General features: G+C 44.2%; 1 protein-coding gene across 1 annotated transcript; it reads left to right on the plus strand.

Moving 5' to 3' along the window:
- Window positions 1–249: 249 nt before the first annotated feature.
- On the plus strand, window positions 250–5579 carry six6a (SIX homeobox 6a). The gene is made up of 2 exons (XM_017686833.2): window positions 250–883; window positions 5227–5579. Exons 1-2 carry the CDS (start codon window positions 327–329, stop codon window positions 5435–5437), a joined length of 768 nt encoding a protein of 255 aa, XP_017542322.1. The 5' UTR covers window positions 250–326; the 3' UTR covers window positions 5438–5579.
- Window positions 5580–10813: the final 5234 nt, after the last annotated feature.

A 10813-nucleotide genomic window follows, 5' to 3' on the forward strand; every position in this document is an offset into this window, starting at 1 on the left:
CTCTCTCTCTCTCTCTCTCACACACACACTCTCTCTCTCTCACACTCACACACTCTCTCTCTCTCTCTCTCTCTCTCTCTCTCTCTGTCTCTCTCCCTCTCTCCCTCTCTCCCTCTCCCTCTCTCTTTCTCTCTCTCTCTCTCTCTGTCTCTCTCTCTCTCTCTCTCTCTCTCTCTCTCTATCTCTCTCTCACTCACACACTCTCTCTCTATCTCTCTCTCTCTCTCTCTCTCTCTCTCTCTCACACTCACACTCACACACTCTCTTTCTCTCCTTCTCTCTCTCTCACACTCCATCACACTACCCACTCTCCCTCTCGCGCCCCGATGCTCCGTCTGCCCGCGCTCTCCTTCAGCCCGCAGCAGGTCGCGCGCGTGTGCGAGACTTTGGAGGAGAGCGGCGACGTGGCGCGCCTCACGCGCTTCCTGTGGGCCCTGCCCTCCGCGGACCCGCAGCGCGAGCCTGAGACTGTGGTGCGTGCGCGCGCCGTGGCGGCGTTCCACGCGGGAGAGTACGGTGACCTGTACCGGCTCGCGCAGAGCCGCAGCTTCAGCTCCGCGGAGTCGCGCGCCGCGCTGCAGCGCTTGTGGCTCGAGGCGCGCTATCGCGAGGCCGAGCGCGCGCGCGGACGGCCGCTGGGCGCTGTGGACCGGTACCGCGTGCGCAGGAAGTTTCCGCCGCCGCTCACTGTCTGGGACGGAGAGCGGCGCGCGCACTGTTTCCGGGACCGCGCCCGGCGCGTGCTGCGGCAGAGTTACCTGCGGGAGCCTTACCCGGACACGCCCGCCAAGAGCGAACTGGCGCGCGCCACCGGACTGACGGCCACGCAGGTGGGGAACTGGTTCAAGAACCGGAGACAGAGAGACCGAGCGGCGGCCACCAGGTGAGTAATAACACATTAATAACACCCATAATATAATAACAGCATTAACCATTAATATAACAGTTATAGCGCCTTAGTGACGCCATCGATATACAACACCATTTTATAATAATAACTATAATAACACAATAATAATGACATTAATAACACCACTAATAATGTAATAATAATGATAGTAATAACACCATAATTGTAGTAGTAGTAATAATAATAATAATAGAACATTAGACAGAGATTAGATCATTAGATAAAGCTTAATAATAATAATAATAATAATAATTAAGGGATGAAAGTATAAAACAACAGAAGGAATGTTAGGATGAATAATAACAGGAATATGTATTTATGAAATAAAAACAGAAGTATAAATCCACCGAAATGTGAAATGGAAGACTGTAATCGATCAGCGATATCAGGAGTGATCAGTTTTATACGGCCGTTTACATGGAGTCCGAATCCCGGACTGACCAGCACGGCTCGCTCCCGCTGACCTTCACAGACTGTAGAACTGAATCCAGTTCAGGTTCATTCGGATTAATTACAGTCTCACAGATTACAGAGGGTTTTCTTTATTAATACTACTACTACTAATAATAATATAATTAATAATTAATAATAATAATAGTAATAATAGTAATAATAATAATAATAATAGTAAAGTCGGTAAAATGATTGTTATTTAATATTTCCAGGTGGCTTATTGTTTTCAGACCGGCTCGAATTTGAACATCATTCTCATTATTTTCTTTATTATGTCTCAATATTTTATTAGTTTAGTGTCATTTTTAAATCGCGGCTCTAATCACTCCTCCTCTTCATCACTCCTCCTCCTCTTCACCATCACCCCTCCTCCTCCTCCTCATCTAATCACTCCTCTTCCTCCTCTTCATCACTCCTCCTCCTCTTCATCTAATCACTCCTCCTCCTCATCTTCATCATCTCATCACTCCTCTTCATCATCACCCCTCCTCCTCCTCCTCATCTAATCACTCCTTCTCCTCCTCTTCATCACTCCTCCTCCTCTTCATCTAATCACTCCTCCTCCTCATCTTCATCATCTCATCACTCCTCTTCATCATCACCCCTCCTCCTCTTCACCATCACCCCTCCTCCTCCTCTTCATCTAATCACTCCTCCTCCTCCTCTTCATCATCTCATCACTCCTCTTCATCATCACCCCTCCTCCTCCTCCTCATCTAATCACTCCTTCTCCTCCTCTTCATCACTCCTCCTCCTCTTCATCTAATCACTCCTCCTCTTCATCATCTCATCACTCCTCTTCATCATCTCATCACTACTCCTTCTCTTCATCATCACTCCTCCTCCTCATCTTCATCATCACTCCTCCTCCTCCTGTTTTTCCATCTAATCACTCCTCGTCCTCCTCTTCATCACTCCTCCTCCTCTTCACCATCACCCCTCCTCCTCCTCCTCATCTAATCACTCCTCTTCCTCCTCTTCATCACTCCTTCTCCTCTTCATCTAATCACTCCTCCTCCTCCTCTTCATCATCTCATCACTCCTCTTCATCATCTCATCACTACTCCTTCTCTTCATCATCACTCCTCCTCCTCCTGTTTTTCCATCTAATCACTTCTCCTCCTCTTCCTCTTCTTCTTCATATACACAGACGTGTGTGTGTGTATTTATGTATACACATAATTAGATGTATAAACATAGTTGTGTGCAGAGGTTTGTGAACCCCATTCAAATGACATGTTGTGTTTATTTTGTGCGCACAATTTATATTTATTTATTTATTTGTTACATATTGGAAAAAATATGAAATCGGCTTCTGCAGGTTTTATAATCGTACATAAAGTCTTATATTAACATAAACTCTCAGAAAAGCTGCTTTTAGGGTTCTTTACTGATGAAAAGGGTTCTGCCTAGAACCATGAACACTTAAAGAACTATTTGCATGCTGCAGCGGTTCTCTGCAAGTGTTCTTCAGATCAATGGAGAATGTGCTGTAGATGGTTCTATATAGCACCAATAATGGTTCTTCTATTGTAACAATCTTGACATTGAAATGATGGAAGAACCCTTTTTGGTGCTGTATAGGATCCTTTTCCAATAGATCTTATTTAGAACCATATACAGCACATCCCCATCAATCTAAAGAACCCTTTCAAGGTGCAAAGAACGCTTTCATCATAAAAAGGGGTTCTTTGACCGTTCAACCATTTTCTTTCCTAAAGAACCCTTGAGGAACCATCTTTTTTAAAGAGTGCAGAACCCAACAAGGTTCTGCTATCGTTACAGTGTCAACCCTTTTTGGTGTAAACATGCAAATGGTTCTGTATAGAAGTCATGGTTCTAACCCCTGAAGAACCATCTGGGCGTTTGGACTGAGGAGGACGGGTCACTGTGCGGTTCTCAGTGTGTTCCAGCATGAAGGCGTGATGATGAAGTGATGACAGTCGTTTCCACTCGTATCCCGTCCAGAATTAATACAGTATTAATCCTAATCTCAGCTGTGTCAGGTTATCCACTCTCAGCAGGAGCCTCAGAGTCTGTTGGGCCAACTGTCGGTTTGGGATTATAATCCCGGTTCTCCTCGTAGAACTTTTACTCATGTTCTCACTGTAAACACTGTAAACGGAGCTGCACTATCCGTGTGAATCAGAGGCCTAGGACCAGTTGACTAGGCGGTGTGGTAAAAGAGAAAAAGATGGTTCTTCAAGGGTTCTTTACTGAAGACATTTGTTCCATATAGAACCATTAACACTCAAAGAACCAGTTGCATTCAGCTTCTTCCTGAGTTGGGAAGGTTGGGAAAGACTGAACGAGGGATGATCAAATGTTGTTTACTACACATTCAGATTCTCGCAATGGTTCTTTAGTAAGGAGAATGGTTCCATTTGGAACCACAAGTTCTATGTAGAACCATTTGCATGGTAAAAGGGTTCTCTGCGTGGTGAAATGGTTCTTCAGATTGTTGGAGAATGTGTTGTATATGGTTCTATAGAGCACCGAAAAGGGTTCTGCTGTTGTTACAAACTTGATATTGTAACTAGAACAGAACCCTTTTTGGTGCTATTTAGGAAAAGAAGATGATTCTTTCAGAGTTCTTTAGTAAAAAAATTATTCTATATAGAACCTTGAACAATCAAAGGACCCTTTGTATAATTAAAGGGTTCCTTGCATCATGATGTGGTTCTTCAGATCGACTTGTAGAGAGTTCTATATTGAAACATTTTCAAAATGGTTCTGTATAGCACCTAAAAGCGTTCTGCTGTTGTATACTAAGTTTACAATGCAACAGTAGCAGAACCCTTTTTGGTGCTATACAGAACCATTTTCAAATAAGGTTGTATACAGAACCTTTTTGAAGTTGGTTTTATATAGCATCAAATAAGGTTCTGCTGCTATTAAGCTTTACATTGTATCAACACCACTTATATAGAACCATATACAACACATCCCCCATCAATCTGAAGAACCATTTAATCTTTCTGAGAACCACTTAAGCATGCAGAGTGTTTATGGTTCTATATTGCACTATTGTCTTTACTAAAGAACCCTTAAAGAACCATGTTTTTCATAGGTGTAGACAAAAGGATTCAAAGGGGAATTCCAGCATCTTTTCAAATTTTCTGTATAATCCAGTGTGTGAGGTGTAAACAGATCCAGAGGGTTTGGTGTGAAACGGTTCAGACGTCTTTACAGCGGTGGTGATGGGAACCAGACGTCGCCATGACTACAACACAGATATAGACACTTTATTTACCATCCAGAACCACCAGAGAACCCACACGAGTCTTCTGAGCTTATATGGAATGTTGATGATGGAACCTAGTGGTATCTGAAATAATAAATTTCCTTTGGGGACTATTTTGCCTCACAGCACCCTGCATGTTATGTATCCCTCCACCATGAATGGAGTTGAAGTTCTCTAAACTCTCATAAAACAGCGTCTCAGTCATCAGGCAGTGAATTCAGAACCAGCTCATGTAGGAACTTTCTGTGAGGAGCTTTTAGAGGGACGTCTGGTTCCCATCACCACCACTGTGAGGAGCTTTTAGAGGGACGTCTGGTTCCCATCACCACCACTGTGAACGGTTCTGACTCTGTTTCTCTAGAGTGGAGCGTTTCACACCAAACCGCTCAGAACCGATTCTGTTTAACCTTGTAATTATGCAGAAATTTTTAAAAATTGCTGGAGTTCTCCTTTAATTATTAGGCCCATGAGCTGGAGGGTTCTAAAGGGTTAATGAGAATTATGTTTGAACTTGTTGTTCTGCTTTACATCTCAATAAATGAAGCAGAGCTGTTTCCACACTGCAGGCTGGGCTCTTTGTGCCACAATCTCCTGAAGTGTTGCGCTCGTTCTCCTGTAGGATACAGCAGCAGGTTTTATCCGGTGACTCGGTCCAGTCTCTTCTGCTGGACAACGAAGGACCTGTAGACGCTCCGAGTGTTTCATCCAACCTGGAAAAGACGAAGAAAGCCGCTGAGGCCTCCTGCGCTGACTCCATCACCTCCAGCGACAGCAGTGTGAGATGTAGAGTGGGAGCTGGTGGTTCTGGTTCTGGAGATGTAATACAGTAAGATTCACTCTCAGGCATAAAGGCTGGGGCAGTGGCCCTCCTGTCTGGGTGAGACCCTCAGGGCTCTGTCTCAGTACCTTCAGTCAGGGATCATAACTGAACCATGATCCACTGAAATGATCTGTTCTAAGCTGGACTGACTCCACACACCCGCCTCGCCTCGCCTCCAGGCTTTTACTCTACTGCTCTGTTTTAAAACATTCGGTTATGAAAAGGAACAATTACCAACTTTTCACCTGGAGAACCTGATTTAAGCTCCACAATCAGACCTTAGAACCACTGAAGAACCTCTGAGGGAACATCTACACTGTTTGAACCTCGATGAACGAGAAACGTACCTGAACAGAAGCTTCATTTCTGACCGTGTAGAATAAAAAGGAGTTCACCTCCTGCTTTAGAGAGCAAGACACTGCTGTCAGAACAAAGCCTTGTCCATTTTTGCCGTTTTTCAGTTTTTGAGACAGTTTGAAAGTGTCTGCTGCCTTTTACATTGTGTCTAAATTTCATGGTGAACAGACCAAAAGAAACGGCCCAAAATGACTTGGAAAAAATTCTGGTTCCATTGACTTACATTAAAAGTAAAGTCAGTTTTTTCCTTCTCCTGTGAAGTTAGGAGGTTCTGTTCCGACAGCAGTGAAGAGTTTCATTACAGGAAACTTCAAGGGCTGAATAAGACAAGCTAAACCAAAACGCTGGGTTTGATCTGGTCGGTGGGAGGGCAGATGGCACAGACACAACCGAAGCAACCGACCACCTTCTCGCTTTCCCAGGCCCATTTATAGCTGGAGCCCCTCTGCTGCAGCCAATCAGAAGTCTCCAAGGACAGGGCCTAGTAAAAGAATGGCAAAGAGGGCAAGGCAGCAAGAACAGCCTAACGGTCGTAACACCAAGCAAACCAGTCACTTGCTGTATATTTGGTATAGACAGAAATGAGGTTCACAAAAAGCTGAAGTTTCCCTTTAATCACTGGCTGAATAGCCTGACCAGGTGACTTTTACCTGCACTGGACAGGGACCAAGCATGAGGAACCATGAAGGAAACATCTGTAATCTTCACTTGGACTTCAAACGAGCTAAAGGAGCAGACGGTCTACCTGAAACAGAGCTGCTTTATGAGGAGCCTGGCCTCTTCTTATTTCCCCCATTATATCAAAAACAGCAGAGGGCGCCTGTGAGCGAGTCCTCGATGAATGGGAGTGAATGGAGCTCAACGGCTAAAAACGAAAAGCTAAAATAACGTCTAATCACTCGCCCAGAACTTTCCTTTCATTTTAGAAAGTAGAAGGACGAGTTTCAGTGAAAGAGAAAACTCACCGGTTTGTTTCCTTTTTCTGCAGCAAACGGGTTTTGGGCCTGTGACTGAGTGCTGATTGGTGGGCGAGCGGAGCAGCTCACTGACGTCATGAGGCGCCGTTTTAAGCTCCTATAACTCGAGTTTAAAAGCTCTTAAATATCACAGCGCTGTTAAAATGTTTTATGCTGTTCAGGAAATGAAGGAATTCTTTTACAGTAAAATGTTTCAGCGTTTATAAACTATGATTTTACTCAAACGCTCCATATCAACCCATTCATTTTGGACTGGCTTGGGAGCGCCCCCTAGTGTTTGAGAAACCCAGAAGACACTGCAGAGAGTGGGAATTCTCCTCTCTACAGGTTCTCTGCTTGAAAGAGCTTTAGTGCCTGTGGAAGTCGGAGGTCGAGCACTTCAAGGGGCCTGAATAGGACACGTGTGCTCCACAGCCATCAGTCTTTCGGGACGATTTTACGACCTTTTTCACTTTGATTTTTCAAAGACTAATCATTTTCCCATTTTTTCCGTTTTTTTCCTTTTTTCCCATTTCATTTCAACTTGCCTCGACCTCAAATGTTTCATAAGAGAAGAAAACAGAGGTGTGAGGTCACCGTCGCGTGAGCCTGTGTGTATTGCAGTGCTTTATAATGGGCTGATACTTATTTCACTAGAACACTGTCGGTCGTAAACAAGCGCTTTGCTCATGTGTAACGTGGCGTCTGTGGTGCATCAGGTGTTGTGATGATGTCAGATGAAGGCGTCTGGATGAATAAAGTTGTTGATCCGTAAACGCCAGCAGAAGCAGGACTGATTATTTTGTTATTTTGATGATTGTGTAATAATCACTTTAAAGGGCCCATTTCCTTCATTTTTCTTGGATTTTAGTCGTCATTTATTTTTACGTCATCATTTATTTTTAGTCATTTATTTAATACGTCACCATTTTCGAGCCTCTGTTTATCTGCTGTTCTTGTTACTGCATCCTTTCAGATATACTGATATATGTAAATGAGCTCTGTTCTGATTGGCTGTGCCGTAGTGTGCCGCATTCCAAAAGCAGTCCAGCCTGGAACACTCCTTATAACTTCAGTGTGAGTGGGCGGGGCTAAACTGCTGTAGGCTGAATAGGCAGATATATGTAAGCGTATATTGGTTTTTCTGTGACATCACAGGAACAATGAACTAAGAATACGGGGTATAACATGAAGGAAGCTGAAGAAATTGAGGGCAGATTTCATGATATGGGCCCTTTAAGTGAATATGCATTTTGTTTGTGCTGTAGTTGGACGTGGCTCTGGCGCGATGGGGCAGTATAGCGGGCAGTAGAGAGGGCGGTGTCGGGGGCATGTTCTCTTTAATGCCCGTCTCTGTGAGTAATCAGCAGCTCTGTGATTGCATAACATGCTGTGACAGTAATGCGCATGAGGGGTCAACGAGGGGTCACTGAGCTTCAGCTTCAGCCCAGCAGTGCAGTAACAGCCTCTACTCTTCTGGGAAGGCTTTACTCTAGATGTTGAACATTGCTGTGAGGATTTGATTCAGCACTAGTGAGGTCAGGCACTGATGTTGGATGGTCAGTTCTCCAACTCATCCCAAAGGTACTGGATGGAGCTCCATCACCCCAGAGCACACAGCTCCACTGCTCCACAGCCCAGTGCTGGGGGGCTTTATACCCCTCTAGCCCACACTTGGCATTGGGCATGGAGAAAAAAAAAAAAGTAAAAATGATGTTTGGCTAAATATTCAACCCCATCAGAACCACCTCTTGCTGCAAAAAGAGCTTTTCCATTTGAATTTAATGCTCAAATCTTAAGGCAAATTATTCAGTAACTGCATGAAATAAATGAACATCTTCATTTTATTTTATTTATTTTTTGTAAAAGCCCCTCAAATTATCAGAACGTGTGTTTTCTGATCTCCACATTTCACTACACGCTCACAATTTGCTGCCGAAAGCCAAAAATCTGCGCCGCTCTTTGTGTTGTTCTCTAAAAGTGATGTTTCCAGAGCAGATCACTGAAGAGACGCCGTCTGTTTATAGTTTAGAGCCCAGATTTGGGGAAAAACGGGTCGACTTTCAGTAGAAAAACAAAGTTCAGCTTCTTTTATTATAAGGGTTTAAAATGACGTCACCGTCTATTAGACTGGAGAGAAGAGCTACAGCCTCACACGACGCCCAGCTTCTGAATGGAGCTTATGGAATATGAACGATATGAGGAACATGACCGAGAGCGGTTTGGGACCACCGGTGGTCCCGAGGAGCTGAAAGAGTTCAGTCTGTTGAGGTGCTGATTTGCCATTGTTTGACATGGAAATACCAACAGAAATCTGATCAGAAATGTTGGAGACGTGTTCTCTGGAGTGACCAATCACGCTTCTCCGTCTGGAAATCCGATGGATGAGTCTGGGTTTGGCGGTTGCCAGGAGACGGTACTTGTCTGACTGCATTGTGCTGAGTGTAAAGTTTGGTGGAGGGGGGATCATGGTGTGGGGGTGTTTTTCAGGAGTTGGGCTCGGCCCCTTAGTTCCAGTGAAAGGAACTCTTAAAGCTTCAGCACCAAGAGATTTTGGACAATTTCACACTCCCAACTTTGTGGGAACAGTTTGGGGACGGCCCCATCCTGTTCCAACATGACTGAACACCAGTGCACAAAGCAGGTCCATAAAGACGTGGATGAGCCAGTTTGGTGTGGAAGAACTTGACTGGCCTGCACAGAGTCCTGACCTCAACCCCACAGAACACCTTTGGGCTGAATTAGAGCGGAGACTGTGAGCCAGGCCTTCTCGTCCAACATCAGTGTCTGACCTCACAAATGTGCTTCTGGAAGAAAGAGCTTCTGTGTTCAGATCACAGCTCTGAATCTGGACAGTCAGCGTCTGTCCCGTATCACAAATCTGAATAAGCTGGTGAACCTGCGCTGGGCTTCCTTTAATAATAACGAGCTGAACCGCATCGAGGGTCTGGAACACTGCCCCCTGCTGGAGGAGCTGTCCCTCAACCACAGCAATGTACAGGGCAGTTAATATCAAACATATGTGTATATACATATATGTGTGTGTGTGTGTGTGTGTGTGTGTGTGTGTGTGTGTGTGCATGCATTTGACCTCATATCCTGATAAAGTATGAAAATAAAACTGCTCAGTGTTAATTTGCAAGGTTAAATGGTTCTTCGCATCATTTTTGAAAATGGTTCTATATAGCACCAAAAACGGTTCTTTGTCATGTACAAGCTTGACGTACTGTAGTAACAAAAATCTTATATATAGAACCACTGTCTTTACTAAAGAACCCCTAAAGAACCATTTTAAGAGAGTGTTTTGGTGCTTTTCTTTGGACAGCAATTACTTTTCTGAAGGGCAGATTTGTGACTAGATTTGCACTGAGATGTGCACAGCGACCCCTGGTGGCTGTTTGTAGAACAACATGCGTCTCTTTGTGTCCACTACATTAATGAAGATCAACACTTACAACAAACCAGACTGTAATTACCATTTATGAGATAAACAAACTCATACACTCACTGGCCACTTTATCAGAAACACCCAACTTGTGCTTCTTACATGGTTTGTTGAAGGGCTCTTTAGTATAGATAATAGTCCTGTACACAGCAAGGAACACTCAGAAAACCCGTTTCATGATTAATGGGTTCTCTGCATCGTGAGAAGGCTCTTCAGATTGGTGGAGAACGTGCTGTCTGTAAAAATGACATTCTAAACAGAACCATTGCCTTTGGCTTTTTGAAAGTGTAGAGCTGCAAATCTAAAATATATGGCGCACTGGTTAAAAGCTGGAGATAGCTTGAAGGCAGTGATGGCAGGGCTGAGAAAAAATGGTGTTAGAGTGTAATACAGTGCTATACAGGGGCTATTACACGTGTTATTACACTGCTTGTCTGATTTACTGTGTGCCTTGTTTTTTATGCTGCTGTTTGACTGTATTTATAATACTCTGTATGTAACGGCTTCACTTGATGGGCAGTTTGCACTGCTCATTATTCACTGGCCAGACTGAACCACTAGAGGGCAGAAGAGCGCTGTAATAACCCCAGTAACTCACACAGCAACAGCACTAAGGCTGCTGTATTAC

Source organism: Pygocentrus nattereri, chromosome 5 (assembly GCF_015220715.1).
Source record: "Pygocentrus nattereri isolate fPygNat1 chromosome 5, fPygNat1.pri, whole genome shotgun sequence".
Lineage (NCBI taxonomy): Eukaryota > Metazoa > Chordata > Actinopteri > Characiformes > Serrasalmidae > Pygocentrus > Pygocentrus nattereri.

What these genes read in the sequence shown, in the direction of transcription:
- six6a (XM_017686833.2), top strand. Translation starts at nt 327, where the DNA reads ATGCTCCGTCTGCCCGCGCTCTCCTTCAGCCCGCAGCAGGTCGCGCGC. An exon ending in GACCGAGCGGCGGCCACCAG is followed by an intron (nt 884 to 5,226) that starts GTGAGTAATAAC and finishes GTTCTCCTGTAG; the next exon opens with GATACAGCAGCAGGTTTTAT.